This window comes from Lynx rufus, unplaced genomic scaffold (assembly GCF_022079265.1).
Source record: "Lynx rufus isolate CCGP_SWC_20201006 ecotype Redwood Valley unplaced genomic scaffold, mLynRuf1.p SCAF_19, whole genome shotgun sequence".
Lineage (NCBI taxonomy): Eukaryota > Metazoa > Chordata > Mammalia > Carnivora > Felidae > Lynx > Lynx rufus.
This window is the reverse complement of record NW_025814833.1, coordinates 25,676,061-25,699,198: the sequence shown is the minus strand read 5'-3', so window position 1 is coordinate 25,699,198 and position 23,138 is coordinate 25,676,061. Positions and strand designations below refer to the sequence as shown.

Below are 23,138 nucleotides of genomic sequence, written 5' to 3'. Positions count from 1 at the left end.
TGCTTCAGCTGTTTTGAATTTGAGTGACACAATTTAGTAATGTAATCATTATTTTCATTCAAATCATGGCTTTAAAGAAATGTGTTGTTGTTGGATTCCCCTTCCCCCCCCACCCCCCCCCCCACACACACACACCTTTGATCTCCTCTTTGCCTGGTCCAGAGCAGCCCTAGCACATACTTAATTTGAGCAGTCATTGACTTGGAAAATGTGACTTTTCAAGCCACTTAAGACTCCTAGGTATCTTAATTAATTAATAATAGGGACTTATTCAACAAGTGTACCACTTCTGAATGGCATATGTTAGTCATTGAAAATTTGAGGTTCTCAGAACTGGCTCCAAACACTCACTCCGTCCTGGGCAGAGCCTACAGCTGACTGCACATTAGATAAACAAGTCCCTTCAACCCTAAGGAGTGTTTTAAAAAGACACCTTCGAGGGCATGGAATAACTGAGGTAGCTGTACCTTGTAATTGTGTTCAGGGGTACCATTTGGGATGGTGGCAACTTGGGAATAGCACCAAACATGAGAATATAGGTTTTGCACACACTTGCCTGATTCTCATGGGCTGCTTTCTTTACAGCAAGGTAAACAAAAGTGGTCAAATATAATTAGCTTTCCAACAGTACATGTTTGAGAATCGTGATTCCTTTCTGCCAGATTCCATTAGAAAACGTAGAGGTATTTGGCAGACCGTAATCACTTCAATGTGTAACAGATGTTGAAAATTTCCCCAAAGTTCAAAACTGTAATTTTGTAAAATACTATATACCTCGATTTCACACCTTGGCTATTTCCACATGGCTCCAAAACGTTCAGATTAAAAAGTTTAAAGTTTGGTTAATATTTGCTTGTTGAAGAAAGTAGAGAGACGGGTGGATGTTCATCAAAACGTTTAAGCGTTGTGCGGATATAATGCCTTAACTTAGGGCAATTCTGTACATTAGCGCTCAGTGACAACCATAAACTGTCATGGTATATGACTCTTGGCGACCATTTCTGACAGCCCCATTTCCACAGATGTAGAACATGAAACTCAGGGTGGGTAATATATTGGCAGTTCACGTACAGAACTGGCACAAGGGACAAGTATCCCGACTCCTGCTTCAATAACCCTTTAATGTTTCTCACTCTTTCTTTCTTCTTCCATTTCAGTCGAAATTCTGAACAACAGAGCTATGGAGTATCAGGATCTCTCCGTGAGAACCTCCATATGGCCTTTCTATATATATTCTCATAGGTCTTCTACCAACACAAGAATAAGTGTGGTACGGTCAATATATTAAACAAAACCCACTTACCAACCAACAAATTCAAACAAAAATACAACATTAGCCCATCAGTGCAGATGTTAAAACATGAATAGAAAACTACCATTTATCTTATCTGAATTATTAGGTAGAACATGACTGTAACATTTTGTCATTTGTTGCGTTATTCTTTGTGATTTTCCAATAACAAATATGCTGAGTGAATCTCTACAGTGGACTGTTGGCTTACTGTGCATTCTTGGTGGATAAATGTTCATCTGTTTTGAAGTGTTACCTTACTGTTTTGTTTACACAATAGTCTATTGGGTTGATTTAGAATGTAGCAAATGTATCCAATACCGTTTTTCCCACTATTGTATTGTATTCTATTGTATTGTATTGTATTGTATTGTATTGTGGTGTGATGTGTTAGGTTTTTACATACTATAGTGTTTTCCTCTAGATGTGTGGTGTTTGATTTCAACTAAAATATTACTAATGGGAAGCAGAAATATCTGTGTTTAAAACCATTACAGATTAATATTAATATGCTTTCTCTCTCTTTAGAACATGTCTGTACGTTTCTTGGGGCAGACTTTTAAAAGGCCTCACTTTTGAGTGTGCTCAAAGCCTGTTCATAAGCATGCATGTGTATAATTTGTACCTGCAGATCTGACCTTGCATAATACAATCACGTGAGTAGGTATTTTTTGTGAGAGAGAAATAATTACCTGCAAAAAAACCCAGGAAACTTCTTGAAATATGAACCTCTAATCTCACTCCTTAAGAAGCTTGCAAAATTACAATTTACCTGTAAGTGAATTTCTCTGCATTTATCCTAAAAGAATTATGTAAGGTGCCCGTTACGTTTTTTGTGGTTCAAGGATCCTATCTCCTAGGTTGAGCATCTAAAGCTGAGCCATTTGTCAAATTCAGCTGAAAATTGTTACTTGGAGGCTTAAAGGTATGCTAATTGTAGGTTATAAATTAAACAGAGAGATGGAGGGGTAGCGATAGTTTTTACATTTTGGAGGAAAGTGTGTAAAAAACCATTGCAACGTAACCTTTTACACAAGTGCCATTCTCTGAATACAAATGGCTCGTGCTCTTGAGACTTGTCTTTGAATAATGAGTAAGCTCCAATCTTGCAAAAGTCAGGGTGAAGGAGATTTCATTCGAAGGGAGGCCCTTGTCCCCCAGATGGACAGTCTTCCAACTGATCACAGTTGGAGCCCGAGTATGGGTTTGGAGAAATGGCGGGGTGGCGAGGCGGGGTAGGAAGGCATTTTAAATTATTCTCTGATTTACTTAAAACTTATAGGAGGGCTGTCCACGATTGTCTTTAGCTTCCATTCGACTGAATTGCCAGTTCTGCTGACCCCTTCAGTGAAGGAGCAGGTGCCTATGCCAAGTGCTGCCCTTCCCAGACTTGATTGACAAGAGTCTCTCCTATCATAACCCAGCCATTTGTTTGTTTCTTTATTTAGGTCTGTTTGTTTTTATATGTATTTGAAAATTATAATACAGAGGTTTTTAGCACCCTTTGGATGAAACAGACCAGCTATACCCCATAGAGCTGAGCTGAATTCACATTACTAATACTTATGAAATAATTTATAACCAAGTAAAATAGTGATTCCTATGGCATGTGATGTAGCTCCTCCAGGTACTCGGCGATTAAAGTTACTATTCTTACACCGTGCTGGAACCGTAGGATATAGTATTTGCTACTAAATATTTATTCTTTCACTAGAAAGCAGGCAATCATCAAATTTAACATGTAAACCAGGTTTATTTTCCTGCATGAAAATGACAGGCAAAGAGAAAATTCCCACTTAGGATACCTTAAGCTGGCTAGCAGCATTTGAATCACAGAACGATGGAGTTGGCAAACCCTTCTCACAGTCGATGAAACCGAGGCCTAGGGCACGTGACCTGCTCAAGGCCACCTACCTACCTGATCGGTGACAGTAAGACCCTGAACAACTCTCCTGACTTTCTGTTGTTCCTCTGTTTCACATTGTTTGTGCTTCGGAACATTTGAGACCCCATCCCGAAGCAGATCAATATAGCTCAGGATACAAAAGAGCAAAAAATAGCTGTTTGGTATGTGATAGCCTGTTGTTCTTAATTCGCAATCCCAGATCCTGATCATCAGTAATTTCAAGACATTGTCATCTGTTAACAGTATTGCCTGGGGTTACAGAATAAGAGGTGTCCTGACTTTTACCTGTTGATTCCTTGAACCACTTAATTTCTGTTTCCCAAAATCTTAACATTCTTAGAGAAGAAAGTAGTGTACGCCTTTGTGAAATGACTTGTGTGTAGAGCTGAGTTTTGTGTAACTGTGCCAGTCCCTTTCCGGAAGGGCAGAGCTAATCCCACAAATCGGGGAAGGATACACCTGAGCCAGACTGGTTGTATTCCTTAAAGGGGCTAGAGATGTTTTCAGTGCAGAACGAACTCTTTTTGTGTCATTCGACGTTCCGCGAAAGCATGCTGTCTCATTTCACCTTTGAAACTCCTGGCGAAGATGCACATAGACAAGAAACCTAGAGAACAGCAGTGTTTCTGATGCTGTGAGCACTGGAAGACATCAGTAGTGACTTATTTTTTAGTAAGAGGGTCCGTGAAGGATATTCAGGGTAGTTGTAGATTTGGTGCCATAATATTTGATAATGGCTGGCATTTTACAAGTTGCTTTGTAAATGAATTTAAAGAAAGAAAACTCAAAGCACTAAAGTTTTGATCAGATGTGAAAGAACTTTGACAAAAAGGCAATTTTAAGATAGCACTCTTTAAACTAGTTGTGCAATGTCTTATTCAAATTATGTTTATTCAAGAAAAGAAGAAAGGAAAGTCATTAGACTATAAATTCGCAGTTCAAAAGCCAAGTCACAAGACTAATCAGTGACTCTAAACGACAATTTACTGGATGAATTGTATATATTAAATTCCAACCACTTGTGATTCTTAGTTAACATTTTATAAGCTTTGTATATGACAAGGGCTTCTATTCTTATTTATCCAAAATTATTGTCTTTGTCCACTTCTCTCACTCAGCCTTTTGCAAAATTAGGCCAGAGTACTGAAACTTGGATAAAACAGGTCAGGTATACAGAGAAAATCATCTAGAAGTTATCTGTTAAGAGGGTTTTAGTAGTATCCAAAATTTTTTTTTCAAAAGGCACTATGTGACCATAAGTATATTTTAAAGAGGGATAAAGATTAAATTAAAACCAAATGGATTCATAAAATTGCTACTTAAATACAGTATTTACTTTGACAATTGGAGCATGATTCTCTAACCAGCTGTTGCGTTTCATCTCACTTGTCTAGACTAGAGTCTAATTTGTAGTTCGTTGTCACGTGAAAAGCCATCTTCTCCCTCCTCCATCCACCTGCGCCATCCGTTTTTTGAACATGTGAAAGCACTTTGATCTTGCCGTTAAGTGTTGTCCTCTTTTTGTCTCTTCTCCATTTCTACACACGTTGAAATAGAAGTAGGGAAATCTGATTCCCCAATTCTGTTGAATAGATGTAGGAAGATAGTGGCCTGATTTTTCATTGTACCAGTCAGTGCCTGTCAAAGGCACCGGAATGAATAGTATCGAAAAGAGTGTCACAACTTTTTTTGCAAACTTAGTTGATTGCGTCATCAAACTGTCTATTTAATTACAAGATCTGGGTTCTGAGCACCAAGTCACCGATTGGTGCCATGTTTTCATTTTTCTTTTTTAGTTTTTAAGGTTTTCATTTTACTACGTTTTTTGTATCTAAGTAACTCATGAACTTAATTTTGAAGGAGAGTTAGAGAAAGTTGGATTTTACTACATGTATTCAACCCACCTAGATAGGTTTGACACTGATACTGAAGCATGACAACATAGAGATTATAGTCCATAGTTATTCTTTACAGCTCACAGTTTAAGAACAAACTTAACTTTATATACAAATAATAATTTTTAACTAATTATATTTAGTCGTTGCTTGAGCAACAAAACTACAACATGGCTACCTTTAGACACATTTTTTTGATAATAATTTTACTTGTAAACTATACATGGTTTTTGACAGTATGAGCCTGTAGAAGGTACAGCTCAAAACTCAGAGAACAGATCTAGCAGAATTTTCCTTGAAGCCCAAATTGCCACGCAAATGCTGAATGTGTGTCCTTGTATGACTTTTGGATCAAAAAGTTTACAACACATGGATTCTAGAGTCAGCTTTATAGCTTATAGAATTTGTTGTGTGGATAGGGTTATTCCACAGTGTTTAGACTTCAAAACACAATTATTGCATTTGTAATCTATTACCTGACCTTTTTTCATGACATTGTGTTTTCCAAATTACCCCGTGCAGGAGGCGTAGCTGTCACGGCAAAAATTCTCTTTTCTGGAATTGTGTACTCACACAAATATATCCAAGTGAGGATTGAAGAATGATGAAAGCCTATTTTGAAATGAATTCCGATTTGTAAAACCACGCATAAAGATACTGTGGAATGACCCCTTAACAGTGTTTGAGAGGCATATGCTGCAGCCAACTGATGGTCTCAGTTAGGGTGCGACTGTGTGAGAAACACCTTTTTTGCACTTATGTACATAGTCCATGAACACTATGCTTGGAGTTTTTGTTTTTTTAATATAAGAAATCTGTGATAATAGTGGAAAAGTTAGTAAGATAGAGGTATTTCTAAGGCCTTGAGGAAGAGGGGGATTTTGCTTAAGAAGACATAACTAAAGCCTGATGTTGCTTTGCTGTTGCGGAAGCTTTCTGGTTTGCTACAGGTAGGTCACCAAAAGAAAAGACTGGTAACGGGTAACAGGTCAACTTCAGCTAATAGCACTGACTGAAAGTGACAGTACTTCTTCTTTTACCAAGCAGGACCAGTAGCACAGATTGTTTGCTTTTTAAATTTACTCTCCATTGTAAACACGCACACACACACACACGCACCAGGCAGGGTTCTGGCAAAGGTTTTCTTTTTTCAATGGTTGCAAGCAGTAAAACACCCTGTAAGTTACAAGATGGAGAGTTCCATTCTGATCAACAGAGATGTCATCTTTGATAGAAAACTCCATATTGAGAGGTATCAGTTACATCAATTAATACCCATTTCAGTGACAATCAAATTGTTAACATTCACCACTGTTTCCCCCTTTAAAATCCATATCCTAAAACCAAATCGGCAGCCATTGAAAGACTTAATTTAACAATCAAGTGTGGCCAGCTTGGGGCATTTCGTTCCCTCTAACAACAACAACAAAATACCCCTGGCACAGCTGTTCAGTGGAAGCTGTTTTCTGACTTCCCTTTACCAGGTTAGAAAGTGCTTCACTGTGCCGCTACAGCCTCCCACTGCTTGACCTAACAGAAGAGAACCAGTCCCAATCTTACATATGGAGCTGGAAAAGAATGTTTTAACCAGACCGCCCCTGACAATTGGAGCTCCCCTATCACGTACCAGTCACCATTTCACTTTTTGTCGTCTCCAGGCAATGAGGTTAGATGGATGACCATTGGTACTTGGAGTCTTTCACGTCTTGGGGTGTGTCACCCTCCCCTTGGAGAAGTTACCCACCCTGGGATTAAGGGAGTTGGTATTAGTATCACTTACCCATGTTGATGGTCCTCATTTACAGAGACAGGAAGATACGCCAAAGCCAGCAAGCAACCAAGCCTTAACGGTTGTCCAATAGCTCAGGGCCAGTTGGTTGGCAATTTCTCTTTTTCTCCCTTCAGCCCTTAATCATTTAGAGTCAGCTGTACAACTAACAGCCCGACCGTCTGACCAGCATTTCCACTGGTATAAAATGTAAGCATTCATGCCTTCTGTAGTTAGGGACTCCCAAGTCCAACCTCATCGCCAACATACTTTCCCAACTTACCCTGTGTTCTTGTGTTGACACTTCCTTGTGCATCTGTACGCCACGAGAATACATGGTCATGAGGTCAATAGACATGTAAGATTTTAAGTGAGGAATCATCTATAAAACAGTAAGAATGAACCTAGAAGCATCACAAAAGATAACCGATTAATTGATGGCATGTTGTGCACACTGACAGCCGTTGGGTCACGCTCTTTGGAGCTCAGACACAGTGGCTCTATCTCAGTAAGTCAAATTAGAGAATGAAGTACAGCAAAATGTGAATGACTCGAGGCCAAAAAGGGACCTTTGTTATTAAACCCGGGAAAGGGTTCAGTTTGACTAGTTCATACAGTTTCCAGAGCCTCCACCTGGCCTGGAAAGAACCATCCATTACTACTCCAAAGCAGGATTATTCCAGGAAATTTGATCTTTAAATAGAACCCATCCTCAATTATAGCATCCCCGAAAGGAAAAAATATATCACTATAAAATAAGCCACAACTATTTGAAAGTATTGCAAAAATTCTCACCTTCTACATTGTACACCTTCTACATTGTATTACTTTAATTAAAAAAAAAATACCTCTGTAACAAGACCTAAAAGTAACCCAACTTTAAGCCATGCTCTTTTCTCCCAAACACACAACCTAAAGATTTATCTGTCGTAGAACTGCATGGTTGCAAAGCTTTATGTCTGTATACAGATGCTATTTGTTCATGATGGAAACCAAATTATTCTGTTGCTGTGTCTTTTGTGTCTAGCAGTTGAGAGAATGATCTGGCCATCATACCCTTGGGTTCTGGGGTTGCCCTTTTCAAAATAAATTTCCTTTTATTATTACCGTTAGTGCTTGATTATCTGCAAATGAGCCATTTGTTTTCACGGCCCCAAGTTACAATCTTTTAAATGTAAAGATGTTCCTAAATGTACTCTTTTTAAAAGAGCTTTCTGTAATGTTTGTATAACAACGTTCCAGTATGATGTAGAAAATGGAAGCACACATTTGGGGCAGAAGAATGCCCATTTTGAGATACCCGTGGAGAAGAAAATTATTAGCCACATGCAACAATTAACAGTTTAAATAATGACCACAATAGTTCAGAAATGTAAACTGTTCGCATCATATTTTGCCTCCAAAATGCAATAGTTCATTCCCTCAACTGCTATCAATAGGTTAGATGCTTTGACTTTTTTTCTGTTTCCCCCCCCCCAAATTATAGTGCTCTACTGCTTGTTTGTGTTTAGAAGTGTGCATTATGCAGTCATTTTAGTATGCTACTTCTGCATTGTTTATTTTTGGTTCTTTTAATAAAATGTGTAAATGTCTTGGTTATGTCTTTTTTTTATGAATCCATATTCACACATTAGGAGTTTACTTAAAAGCTACTCCTGTTCTAGTATATCAACCCTAATATTTAGTAATTCTAATACAAAATTTAAATTTATGATTTGGTTCAAAGATCTATTTCATGCATAGAAGAAATTTATTTCCAGATATGCCTTCAGTATTATGACTTATATAGATAATACATTCATTGTATTAGACATATTATTTCTTTGATAGTGAAGTTACTAACAGCGGAAAGGCACATTTGTATTTTAGTAAAAGAAAACTAAACATTTTGAGATAATGCTTACTGGCTTCTATTGTGCTTCAGAAATCCTGAGGCATTTTATAAGATACGTTATTAGAAGTTTGTATTTTCTGGTTATTCATTTCTATCTTGCATCTTCAGTGGAACATAGGAAACCAGTGTTGTTCATTTCATTTTTTTCAAGATGGGCATCAATGGTTTCATAACAATGAGATGCATGAATTTTTCCATCGAAATGTTTTCTCTCACTTAAAATTGGTTTTCTCCAACAAATGGCGCTGGAATGAACAGATAATGATTTTTCTTCTTTAAGAAAGCAAAATGTAACTTGATAATACTTTATTCTGACAGATTTCTAACTACTTAAAAAACGCTAGTTGGGAATTTCTCTGGATTGGCCACTGTTTGGTAGTCGGGCTGGTAGAAAACTCAGGTGAAGAGGCTTTGGTTGAGACGAGAGGCTGTGACAGATTAAAGTATTCTTCACGTGTCTGTAACTGTGCAAAGAGCCAGGGAGGAAATCCAGTGTCGGCCGAGTCATACAGAGCTAAGAGCTCCCTCGTCCCTTGTGCCCTGCTTTACTCTTTCTGCTGCGTGTGCCTCCCACTATGGCACTTCTCGGTAAGCCGACTTTGAGCCCGTGGGCGTGTGGTACATGTTTCTGTGAGTCTGTGGTAATCCCAGCATGAATACCAGTTCGCTTGGACATTTACAAAAGGTCTTTGGCCCCTTCAGAATCCAGTTTATGTTTTCCTCTTCGAAGCTGCTGAATGATAGATAAGCATTCAGGGCAGGCATCCCCAACCACAATCAAAATGGAGTTTCTCTTGGCCAGAGGGAAGTTGACCCACAGGCAAAACCGGATATGGATGTAAAGGTTAGCGTGGTGCTTTTCAACCTCTTTGTTCAGCTTTCTTCTAAGAGTCTCTCTGTGGTGGCTTCTGGCTCCCTAGAAGCCCCAGGTAGCAACTGCTAACCCGGCCTGCTAACCCGGACAAATCTGGGCTTTTTTCCTTCGGAACTTCCCTGCTGGGCACCTCAGGCTACGGAGAGCGGCTCCGAGCTGAGATCTAAGAGACCACTCACGCTATGGTTTTAGACTGGCAGTGTTTGTGTGCTGCCCCCTGGGAATGTTTGTATTTTAAAAGGCATGACTCCGGGCATCTGGCTGGCTCAGTCAGCAGAGCCATGCGATTCTTGATCTCAAGTCGTAAGTTTGAGGCCCACGTTGGGTGTAGAGTTTACTTAAAAAATAAAAAGGCATGACTCTCCAGTGGTCAAATAGCAGACAGCCACTTGCCTAGACAGGGATATATGTTTTTACTGAAACAAACAGCATTTGGGCAGCGATCAAATTCCTATGGACAAGTGGTACCATCATTTACGACCTCAAGAAGGCCAAAAAAGAAGGCTCTTGTAATTCTGTTATTGTCAGGAAAGTTCTGCTATAATAATGAACCCAAAATAGTGACAAGATAGTAAACATTGCACAGTCCCGCGGGCCAGAATCCACTCACGTGGTCAGCATCTGTAGTAAAGAGCATGACCTGCGATAAGCCTGATGCGTGATCACATTTCTGTAATCGCCTAATGCCTATACTTGCTAATATTCAACAGATGGACACACATACTGAGATTTTTTTTTTCTTTAGTCTTTCTTGTCCTAGAAATGCTCATCTAACGGAGCCCTCCCAGATTTTCCTTTCAGTGCCTGGATTTACACTTCTCCCTTAGGCAGGAAGACCATGGATATGTGGGGGAACAAAAGCCAAGAGTGGTAATGATAGAAAGGCCAGCCACCTGGATGGAATGGTGAGGTTTGTGACAGGAACAGGAGGGCCGGCTCCTGTCTTTAGAAACAGAAGCCTGAAGCAAAAGCGTAGCCTTGCAAAGTGGAAATCAGAATAAGAGGCAATCTGTGTAAGAAGAAACTTGTGGTCAGCGCAGAGGCAGGCAGGGCATCTGGGGCAAAGCAGAAGAGACGCAGGAAAAACCATACATTTTCCTGATGTGAACGAGGGAGGTTTTCCCCCATGAATGATTCAGTGCATTGCATGGATGTACAAGTACAAAGAGAGAAATCGGTGAAAGATCACAGAATGTCAGTGGTTGAACAGCGACAAGCAGTGGCAACAGCACCTGTTAACGCAGACAGCCTGTTGATTACCGACAGGACTTGAGAGAATGCAGAAGGGATCTGAGGAGTCTCTGCCGTCAGCATGCTTCTAAGAGTATTACAGCCACAGAAGATGATGGTCAACTCATTGAGGACCAATGTAGGTCTCAAGAAGAGCGGGGGTAAGATTAAGATCGGGACTGAGACTTTGCCTTTAGCCTTCATGACCTGAAGAACAATTCTTTCTTGGGGAAATTGGCAGTTAAGAAAGAAACATATCTGTGTTAATTTTATACACACACACACACACACACACATATATGTAGTAAGTGGTTATTGATGTGCCTTTGTTAACTATTTAATAAACGTGTGTAGTTCAAAGTGTTTGGGTTCTTCTCAATTTCTATTTACAAAGTCTCATGTTAAAGAAACCCGTTTATTGGTTGTTATACAAGGAAACACCTGAGCTCACCTGAATCCAGGCACTCAACGGGCACAATTTAGGGGTCCAGGTAGGGGCTACTAAGAAAACGAGGCACCTCTGTTAACAGTAACACCTCAGTTCAGTGGCTGTTCAGGGCCTCGCTGAATATCAAGCGTTGACCACAAACTGCGCACCGGCCAATGGTAGAGACCTCTATAATAAGCAACTCCTTTCTCCTGATGGACATCGTCAGAGATGCTGTAGATCCTGAAGATGCTTCGGACCTCAGGAGTCACTGGGATGAGATTGTGGGGCGAGAGGGGAGGGGCACTCAAACCGTTCAGGAAAAGTGGCGCCGGAGTGTCAGACATGCAGCCACAACCAGTACTGTCGTCCTCTAGTCTCCACATCCTGGAGAAATGTCCCTGTGGTAAAAATAAAGATACACAGGTCCAGATACTGTTAGGGGGCTTAGGGAAAGGTCAATCCAAGAAAAACGTTTGAGTAATAACAGAGCAAGAAAACCCTTAAATAGTATTCTAAGATTATTATCCTGTCCACAGTTAGTGCTATACCACTTGACCCGTCTCCCTCCCAATCTGCTCTCCACATTCCTACTGGGATCATTTTTCTAAGATCGAAAATTCATTATTTCGCTTCCCTGATTTAAAATCTTCCAGACTTCTTCACTGCCTTAGGGGATAAAGCCTACACTCCAACACAGCAATCTTGGGCCTTGGGCTTGCCCTCAAGCTTCCTCTTTCCCCTTGCTTTCTGTAACAGTACAACTCCAGACGAACCAAACCACCGTTGGGGAAATATAATTAAAAATGAGATCTTCCAACCCAAAAATCCTCTCCACAAAGGTAGTAGTGAAAGAAAACAGAATGAACATTGAACCAAAATGGGATGCACACCCTAGGCAATCCACTAAGAAACTGCAAAGCCAGAAAGGAATCACCCCCTTATCTAGCCAAGCAGATACAACCCATTACAGACACGTTTTCAAGATAAATGGTAACTAGTCCTCAAGTAAGAGGACTCACAGCACCTTTTGTCACTCATAGTTCGCCTTAACTTTATAGTGTAACTGGGGAGACCACCTCCCCAGTTGACTTTATCCGTAGGAGAAACAAACTTTTCCTATCTTTACCTCAAAGAGATAGTTTTGCAAATTGGAGGCAGGTCCCCAGAAGTTAGGCCGTGACCTCCCTCCAGGAATGGAGATCTGGGGCTTGATTGCCCTTGATGTTTGCATTTCAAAGAGGTGACTCCCAGGTCCTTGAGGAAGCATGGGAGCTTGTGAGGCTACTTTAAGGCTTATTTAGCCATTACCAAGATTTACATACACTTGAAAAGGACACAGAAAGAAATTTTGTAAGAAAAGAGAGAGATGAGGGAGAAGTCTCTTCCCTTATTTCCAACAAGGAAAATTAAGCCTCTTCTTTTTAAAAGTTTATTTAGTTTGAGAAAGAGAGAGACAGCGTGAGTGGGGGGGTGGATAGAGTGAGAGAGAGAGAGATCCGAAGCAGGCTCTGCGCTGTCAGTGCAAAACCCAATTTGGGGTTCGAACTCACGAACCATGGGATCATGACCTGAGCTGAAATTAAGAATCACTTAACCAACAGAGCCACCCAGGGAACCCCCAAGCCTCTTATTTTTAATTTGTATTTGCCCTTACACCACTCATGTTTCCCAGATACATACCATGGCTTCCCATACCTTTGTGCTCTTTTTCTCTCCACTGGAAACACCTTCCCATCTTCTTCCTCCTTTTCTTTGAAAACTCATTATTCAAGGGATATATCAACTATCAAGTCTCTTGAGGTCTTCCTTGGCCTTACCAGATACCACTAAGATGCAGCTAATATTTATTCAGTGCTTATCAAATAATCTCAAACCTCAGTAGCTACCCCCCTGTACCCTTCTGGTATTGTCTATATTCCTCCTCTGTTAAACGGGGCTTCGCAAAGGCAACAACCAGGTTCGTATCCCGCATGATGCCTTGAACAGTAGCCACACAGTAAATGCCTAATATATTTTTGGAGAAATAACTAGGGCATCAGAGCACTTTTATTATACAAAAATAAAGCTTCATTCAAATAAAAGATTTATGCAAGGATATAGGGAAATTTCACAAATTCCGATCGCAGGAAGAACTGGACCTCACGTAACTGGAAAGTTATCAGGGAGCTTGTTTCTCGACCTCTTTCTGTGTGTACGTCTGTGCCTGTCTCTGTCTTCTTTTCCATTCTCTCTCTCTCTCTCCTCCAGTCTCCTACTTCTCTGCAAACCAGGTTTCTATGCCTACTTATCACACTCCTGTGCTTGATCAGGGCTACTCCCAGAATGGCAGTCTTATCCTGAGTCCATATCAATGATAACCTGCACCAGAAGCACCTGGAAGGCTTGTAAAACATAGATTGCTGGGACCCACTCAAGAGTCTCTGATTCAGTAGATATGGGATGAGGTATGAGAATTCGCATTTCTAACAAGTTCCCAAACAATTCTGATAATCTGGGGGCACAGTTTAGGAATGATCTACTTGAGAGGCACCCGGGTGGCTCAATCAGTTAAGTGTCTGACTCCTGATTTCAGTTCAGATCACGATCTCATGGTATGTGAGTTCAAGCCCCACATAGGGCTCTGCACTGAGAATGTGGAGCCTGCTTGGAATTCTCTCTCTCTCCCTCTCTCTGCCTCTCCCCCATTTGTGCCCATGTGTGTTTTCTCTCTCTATCTTTCAAAATAAGTAAATAAACTTAAAAAAAAAAAAAGGAATGATCTACTTGACCTTCAGGCTTGGTTCCCCACAAACAATTGACTCAGTCACTGGGCCCCAGTCAGTGCCTGATTCTCATGAGAGAGAATTTGATTGGTGAGTCAAATGTTCATCCCTATAACATTCAGTTGTGTCCAAAAGGCTGGAGTCTCATGGTACATATGAAAGGTTGCCTCCTTGAGGCTGTGGGCTGGGAAAGTTTTCAAAGGAGGTGGGTCTGTAGTACAGTCACCTCCATGGTTCCTTTCAAAGCTATAAGAATTTCCACACGAAGGGGCGCCTGGGCGGCTCAGTTGGTTAAGTGTCCGACTTCGGCTCAGGTCATCATCTCGTGGTTTGTGAGTTCGAGCCCCATGTCGGGCTCTGTGCTGACGGCTCGGAGCCTGGAGCCTGCTTCAGATTCTGTGTCTCCCTCGCTCTCTGCCCCTCCCCCACTCGTGCTCTGTCTCTCTCACTCTCAAAAATAAATAATAAAACATGAAAATATTTTAAGCAAGAATTTCCACACTGAACTAGCTCCTGGGTCTATAGAGTTCACTTCTCCATGGCCAATAGAGCCAACAAGGACTTAATGGCCTATTGGGCATCCGCAGCCACTCATTTCAAAGTAAACCTTTACTCTCATCCCTAAACTCATAATCTCTCTCAAACATGCGGCTTCTCCACCCAGTTGTCCAAGCAAGAATCCTGGGAATCACCTTTGACTCCCTGCCTCCATACCCAGTCTTTCAAGTCCTATCAATTCTATCTCTGAGTTGTTTTCTCTATCCCCACCATACCTGGTTAGTTGAACTTGACAGCCCGCCTCCAGTGTCATTTTCCCCCAGTGTGTTCTTCACACGACTGTCACAATGATCTCTCTAAGACAACTTCCCAGTCTCACCTTTTGGGACAGCTGTGATGGGTCAGGAGCAGCTCACAATGCCAGACAAGACTTCTCAGGCTACGTGTACTATGATGGACTATGAAAAACAATTGGGAAGCTCTGATCTAAAACACAAGTTTGACTATGTAACTCCTCTGCTTAAAACCTTTCAGTCACTCCCCATAGGTGTCAGGATAAAGCCCACACACACCTTACAATAGCCTATAACATGTGGCATAATCCAGTCCCCATCTACCTCTCCAGGCTCATCTCTCGCCACTGCCTGCCTTGGACTTGCTTCTTCAACAGCAGGTAGATGTTTGTAGTTTCCAAAACACGACCTGCTGTTTCATGCCTGCAAGCCATTGCTCACGGTTTCCTTTCTGCCTGGAATGTCCACCCTCCCCCTTTTTGCCTGCCTAGCATCCTTTGAGACCAGGATAGTCCCAAAGCACCATATCCCTCAGGAAAACTTCCATGTCTGCTTCCCACCTCCACTAGCGTGCCCCTCTTTGAAACTCTCGCAATACCTTCAGCATAAAACTGTCGTTGGATTTACCACACCGCATTAGAATATTGTCCGCTTCTCCCACTAGCCTGGGAGTGTCTTGAGGACAGAGTCTGTGTCTTATCCATGGCTATATTTCCAGCACCTAACACAGTGATGAAAAAGTATTATCATACATCTCAACAACGACAAAAAATAAATGACGATCCAAAAACGGACAGAGGAAGGACTTGAACAGATATTTCGCCAAAGAAGATATACAATTGGCCAATAAACACATGAAAAACGCTCAGCACAATCAATCATTAGGGAAATGCAAATTAAAACTACAGTAGGTTACCACTTCGCACTCACTAAGATAGGTGTCATTCAAAAAATGGAAAGTAGTGTTGATGATATGGAGAAATTAGAACCCTTGTGCATTGGCTGGTAGTCATGTAAAATGGCACAGCCATTATGAAAAACAGTCTGGCAGCTCCTCAGAAAGTTAAACAGAATCATATGAATCAGCAATTCCACACCTGGGTACATACCCTAAAAATTGAAAGCAGGGACTCGAACAGATACGTGTACACCAATGTTTACAGAAGCATTTTTACAATAGCCAAAATGTGGAAACAATCCAAGTGTCCATTAACAGATTAATGGATGAATAAAATGTAGTGTGTATATATATATATATAATATATATATAATATATACTATGTGATGTATATACATACATACATATATGTGTGTGTGTGTATATATATATATATACATATATATATATGTAATGGAATATATTCGGCTTTTAATAGGAATGAAATTCAAACACATGCTACAACATGGATGAAACTTGAGGACATTATGCTAAGTGAAATAAGCCAGACACAAAAGGGCAAATAATGTATGACCTCACTTACATTAGGTCTTAGAATAGGTAAATACATACAGACAGAAAATGCAACAGAGGTTACCAAGGGTTAGAACGAATAGGGAGTTATTGTTTAGTTGGTAGAGAGTTTCCATTTGGGATGGTAAAAAAGGTCTGGAGCTGAAAAATGGTGACAATTGCACAACATTATGAATATACTTCTCTGAATTGTGCATTTTAAATGGCTAAAATGGTAAATTTTATGATATATATAAGCGTATTTTTTTTTAAATGTAGTATCATGGAGCACCTGGGTAGCTCAGTCAGTTGAGTGTCTTAAGTTGGCTTTGGCTTAAGTCATGATCTCGTGCTGCCAGTTCAGAGCCTGCTTCCAATCCTGTCTCCCTCTCTCTCTGCCCCTCCCCTGCCTGTGCTGTCTCTCAAAAATAAATAAATATGAATGAATAAATAAATAAATAAATGTAATATGTGTTGAATGAACAGATCACAGAAATGCCCTTTTGGCCTCCCTGGTAACCTTATGTTTCAGATATATCACAGATCTCTTTTTTTACTTACACTTTAGTTATTTAACATCCAGTGCAATATTAGTTTCAGGAGTAGAATTCACTGATTCATCACTTACATACAACACCCGGTGCTCATCACAAGTGCCCCACTTAATGCCTGTCACCTATCTAGCCCATCGCCTACCCACCTCTTTCCATCTACCCTCAGTTTATTCTCTGTCATTAGGAGTCTCTTGTGGTTTGTTTCTCTCCCTTCCCTTTCTTCCCCCCTTCCCATATATTTATCTGTTTTGTTTCTTAAATTCCACACATGAGTGAAATCATACGGTATTTGTCTTTCTCTGATTGACTTATTTTGCTTAGCATAATACATTCTAGCTCCAGCCACATCCTTGCAAATGGCAAGATTTCATTCTTTTTAATGGCTGAGTAATATTCATATATATGAGTATATTCATATATGAGTATATATATTCATATATATATTCCTATATATAATATATAGGAATATTACTCAGCCATTAAAAAGAATGTATATGTATATACATACATACATATATATACCACATCTTCTTTATTCATTCATAAGTCAATGACATTTGGGCTTTCTCCATACTTTGGCTATTGTTGATAATGCTGTTAGAAACATTGGGGTGTATATACCCCTTCAAATCTGTATTTTTGTATCCTTTGGGTAAATACCTAATAGTGCAATTGCTGGGTCATAGGGTAGTTTTATTTTAATTTTTTGAGGGACCTCCATACTGTTCTCCAGAGCATCACAGATCTCCTAGTGGTATTTCATATAATTAACCTTTTTTTGATACTTCTCTTGTGGAGAATAAAAAGAAATTACTCATAGATTCCATTATAAAAGACCTTATAAACCAAGAGAGGAGAAAATATGTTAGAGTTAAATCTCATTTTGTGGCAAATAATAGAAATTCAGTCAAATCAGTATAGCAGCTAGGAAGATACTCCACAAAATGAGTATAAGGAATTTCTTTATTTCTCCAATTTAAATTGAATTTTCTCTGAGTCTCCATCTGATGGACTGATAAATAATTTAAAACCTTTCCCTCTTCCTCCCCCAGATGCTCATTCAAGGACCTTGAGAGTTTTACACAGTATAAACATTCAGAGAGAGGTATTCTAGTCTTATGTCCACAGTATTCAATATGCTCACTATCCAAGTTTACATGTTTCTTAAAAAAATTTTTTTAATGTTTATTTATTTTTGAGACAGAGAGAGAGAGAGCATGAGAGGCAGAGGGGCAGAGAGAGGAAACACAGACTCCAAAGCAGGCTGCAGGCTCTGAGCTGTCAGCACAGAGCCCGACGTGGGGCTGGCTCAAACTCACGGAGTACAAGATCATGATCTGAGCCGAAGTCAGAGGCTCAACTGACTGAGCCACCCAGGGGCCCCGTAGCTTACATGTTTCTTTAAAAGCAGATGACTCAGTTGAAGGCAAGAACTCAAACAGATTTTTGTACACCCATGTTCATAGCAGTATTATTCACAACAGCCAAAAAGGTGGAAGCAACCCAAGTGTCCATCGATGGACAGACAAAAATGGTATATCCATACAATGGCATATTATTCAACCTTAAAAAGGAATGAAATTCTGACACATGCTACAACATGGATGAACTTTGAGAACATTATGCTAAGTGAGATAAGCCATTCACAAAAGGACAAATACTGTATGATTCTACGTATATGAGGTACCCAGAGCTGTCAAATTCATAAATGCAGAAAGTAGATGGTGGCTTCCAGGGGCTGGGGACAGGGGAAAGGGAAAGTATTGTTAATGGGGACATAGTTTCAGTTTTGAAAGGTGAAAAGAGTTCTGGGGATGGATTGTAGTAATGGCTGCAAAACAATGTGAATATATTTAATGCCACCAAACTGTACAATTAAAGATTATTAATATGGTCATTTTCTTCCAGCTTTATTGAGATATAATTGACGTATAACATGTGCAAGTTTAAGGTATACAATTGGATGACTTGATGCACTTATATATCACTAAATGTTTACCACAATAAGGTTAGTTAACACGTCCTTCACCTTACATAATTGCCATTTTGTTGTCATTGTTGTTATGTTGAGAACATTAAAGCTCAATGCTCATAGCAATGGCTCAGGTCATGATCTTATGGTCTGACTTCGGCTCAGGTCGTGATCTCGCGGTCCGTGAGTTCGAGCCCCGCGTTGGGCCCTGTGCCGACAGCTCGGAGCCTGGAGCCTGTTTCAGATTCTGTGCCTCCCTCTCTCTCTGCCCCTCCCCTGCTTGTACTCTGTCTCTGTCTCTCTCTCTCTCTCAAAACTAAATAAACAAACAAACAAAATAGGTAAAATGGTAATAACAGTAGTACATTATAAGGATATGGGTGTCTATTTGTCAGAGTTCTTCTGGTTATGAGTGACAAAATCCAAAATAAAGATTAAGAGGACATCATAGTATTAGGTCAAGGAGTTGACTGCTGCTCAAGCTGTGATGTTAGGGATCCACCACTCTCCTTTTCTAAGCTCCAGTTCCCTCCATGATTATTAGAAGGTCTACCCTTGCATCTAACTAGATTTGCAATCTAAAAGAAAGTGCAGTACTATTTCTAATTTTTTAAGGATCCTCCATACTGTCTTCCACAGTGGCTGCACCAATTTACATTCCCACCAACAGTGTACAAGGGCTTCCCTTTTCTACACATCCTCACCAGCACTTGTTATCTCTTGTTTTTGTTTTTTGTTATTTTTTTATAATAGCCACTCTAACCGATGTGAGGTGATACCTCATTGTGGATTTTTTTAAATATAGTTGACACGCAATGTTACATTAGTTTCAGGCGTGCAACATAGTGGCTGGACAAGTCTCTAGTTTATGCTGTGCTCTCAAGTGTAGCTCCCATCTGTCCCCATTCAGTGCTATTACAATACCACTGGCTATATTCCCTATGCTGTACCTTTTATTCCTGTGACTTACTTATTCCATAACTGGAAGCCTGTATCTCCCACTCCCTTTCATCCAGTTTGCTCATCCCTCCACCCCCTTCTCTCTAACAACAGTTTGTGCTCTGTATCTGATTCTGCTTTTTGTTTGTGTATTCATTTGTTTTGTTTTTAGATTCCACATATGAGTGAAATTGTATAGTATTTGTCTTTCTCAGTCTTATTTCACTTAGCATAATTCCCTCTCGGTCCATCCATGTTGTCACAAATGGCAAGATCTCCTCCTCTTATGGCTGGGCAATATTCAAGTGTGTGTGTGTGTGCGTGCGCATGTGATCACATCTTCTTTATGCATTTATCTATCAATGGATACTTAGGTTGCTCCCATACTTTGGCTATTGTAAATAATGCTGCAATAAATTTAGGGATGCATATATCTTTAAAATTAGTGCTTTCATTTTCTTTGGGTAAATACCTACTAGTGGAATTGTTAGATCATATGGCATTAATACATTATTCACAATATCCGGGACATGAAAACAACTTTGGTGCCCATTCTTGGATGAATGAATAAAGAAGGTGGTGTGTGTGTGTGTGTGTGTGTGTGTGTGTGATGGAATGTTAATCAGCCATTAGAAAGAAGGAAAATGTGCCATTTGCAATAATATGGATGGACATTGATCACACTATCCTAAGTGAAATAAGTCACAGAGAAAGACAAATGCTGTATGATCTCAGTTGTATGTAAAATCTAAAAACATTGAACTCACAGAAACAGTAGAATGGTGTTTGTCAAGGGCTGAGGGGTGAGAGAAATGGGGAGGTGTTGGTCAAAAGGTACAAACTGTCAGTTATAAGGTAAATAAGTTCTGAGGCTCTAATGTAGAGCATGGTGACTATAGTTAATAATATTTGTATACTTGAAAGTTGCTAAGAGAGTAGAACTTTAATGTTCTCACCGTAACAACAAAAACAAAATGGTAATTATGTGAGGTGAAGGATATGTTAACTAACCTATTGTGGTGAACAATTTACAATATATACATGTATCAAGTCATCACAATGTACACCTTAAAATTACACATTATGTGTCAATTCTTTCTCAATAAAGCTGGAAAAAAATAAAAGAAGAGAATGCATTGTTCTCAGTAGTTCCAGTCTCATTCCAATGGTTGATTCATTGGCCTAGTTTTGGGCACATGATGATATCTGCTTAGATCACGTGCCCATTCCTGATGCCAAGGGATAGGACATTCTAATTGGTCAGGTTAGAGTTAGAGTTTATGCACCTATTCTTTGAACCAGGGAAGGGGACATCTCTGCTTAGAAGTTGAAGATTGAAAAAGAAAGAGAGAGAGGGGGGGAGAGTGAGAGAGAGAGAGCAAAAAAGAGTTGGTCCCTCAAAGTGCCGTTTGCAGAACAGTTGGGAACGTATGTTGGACAGACAAGAGTAACATACAAACTTGATAGTCCACCCAATTTACAGAAGGTCTTCAACTAATATAACGCCACTATACCATACACAAATGAAAATGTACTCATTACTCGTGCCTTCTAAATAGAAAGACAATCCAAACTCATATATCCCAAGTGCACCCAACATTAAGCCCAAGATCCTTCAGTGACTTACAGTCATCTTGAGCAGGTCTTGATGTAGCTCTCCATGGTTTCACATCTATAGGTAAACTGTACATTTGACCATATCCAAAACAGTCAGTGTCTAATAATAGAGGGAAAACAGGATGAACTAAATAAAACCTCCCATTTGGAAATACAAAACAAAATTGATACATTACATGAAGGTTGCCAATCAATATATGGACTTATGTATCATGTACATAAACAGCAAGAACTCCTTGGCAGTAGAGTGACTTCTTGGTCAGCCCAGCTGCATGTCTCGGATTCTCTTCTCTGAGATCATCTCCCTTGTGCATTGTCCCACTTGGCTATTCCTGAAAGGGGCATTAGGGAGGTTTACCCTTCTGGAGACTGCACCATTTCAGAAACCCTCTTCCTGTGGATGTGAGTTCAGTGACGTAGGGATTGCCTTAGGGGTTGAAAATCAAAAGCCTTTGGGGTTTTTTGGCCAGGCTTGGCTTTTCTGTAGCAATTCGCTTCCTAGGGTATGGCCATCATCCTCATGGCCCAGGATGGCTGACGAAACTCCAGCTATCATATCTAGATTCCAGGCAGTAAGATGAGGAAAGGTGAAGAAAGACATGTCTCCATCTTTTCTAAGGAAACTCCTCAGAAGGTCCATGAAACACTGTTGTCTATGTTTCATTGACCAGAACTTAAAGGTATGACCATGCCTAAAAGTAAGGGAGGTTGGGAAATGTAGTCTAGTCTCTTATTGCAAATGGTAGTGTGCCCAGATAAAAATTGGGAATCGGTTACTAAAGAAAGAGAAAAAGAGATATTGCTGTAGGCAACTAGCATTCTGTACTCTAGCACAATAGGCTTTGATTTAAATCATATTTCATGGGGTGGTAGTCAAAGGAAAAGATGTGAACTCATGTTCTTGAATCTTCACACTAGCCTAGATGTTTCTGTCCTTGAGCAATAGGTTACAGGACTCTGCCCAGGCCCCTAGTCCCTCAGTTAAACGACCTCCATCTTGGCTTTTGCATTGAGGTCACAAAAAAATCACCCTAGGGTAAGAGAGACATGGCTAATCTTCTTCTTTCATTTAAGATGCATCTGAGGTATTGGCCCTCCTTTTAATAGGAGTAGGCCCTTGAGGAATACCAGGGGATTCTGGATTTTTTCAGGCTCCATTCTAATACTCCACTGTGTTTCCTTTTGTATATATTTTTAAGTTTTCTTTTATTTTTTCTATGTGCTCAATGTCTGCACTCTACCCATTTCTCTATTCCTAAAATAACCTTATCACTCATAACTAGATCACTGTCAGTGGGTTTTTCCCTTGGTCTGACAGAGAACTGTTAAAGAGAACCTACTTGAGAAAGACGTAGACCATCAGTTGTATCTTCAGCTATGGCTGCCAATTCCTTGCCACTGATTGTACCAGCTTCAGTTTTGAGATACAGAAGCCATTTGTTTTTCACTCCTGTAAGTCTCCAAATTATGGAACAATTGGTCAATTTAGACTATAGTCCATAAGCAGAAAGCACTTACCTTAGAAATGCTGTATTTCTTGTTATGTTTCCTTGCAGACCTCCTCAGTTCTAGTTTGAGTTCCTCTAGTCTAGTTCCTCTAGTCTAGTTCCTCTCTTGCAGAACTTTGATGAAAGCAACAAGAAGTAGTAAATTTCAACATCCTGATTTTTCCCTATAATTTCTTCTAACACTACAGCCATTCCCCTCTACACTTCTTTATTCTCCTTTGTTCAGAACAACTTTCTTTGTTCCTCTGAGCTTTCCG

At 40.0% G+C, this 23,138-nt stretch overlaps 1 protein-coding gene and 1 long non-coding RNA gene across 4 annotated transcripts in view; one reads left to right on the top strand and one right to left on the bottom strand.

Moving 5' to 3' along the window:
* MBNL3 (muscleblind like splicing regulator 3) overlaps positions 1 to 11,218 on the top strand; it is a 114,247-nt gene extending 103,029 nt beyond the window's left edge. For all 3 annotated transcript variants that reach the window (XM_047081955.1, XM_047081953.1, XM_047081954.1), the window contains one exon: positions 1,158 to 11,218. In XM_047081955.1, coding sequence (XP_046937911.1) covers positions 1,158 to 1,169 — 12 coding nt within the window. In that variant the 3' untranslated portion in view covers positions 1,170 to 11,218. The remainder of the gene's footprint in view (positions 1 to 1,157) is intronic.
* Positions 11,219 to 11,254: 36 nt separating this feature from the next.
* LOC124513919 (uncharacterized) lies at positions 11,255 to 22,864 on the bottom strand. The gene is made up of 3 exons (XR_006962549.1): positions 22,714 to 22,864; positions 21,384 to 21,473; positions 11,255 to 11,686 (listed from the first exon to the last, which is right to left on the bottom strand). It is a non-coding gene; the product is annotated as an uncharacterized LOC124513919 (long non-coding RNA).
* Between the last annotated feature and the right edge of the window lie 274 nt (positions 22,865 to 23,138).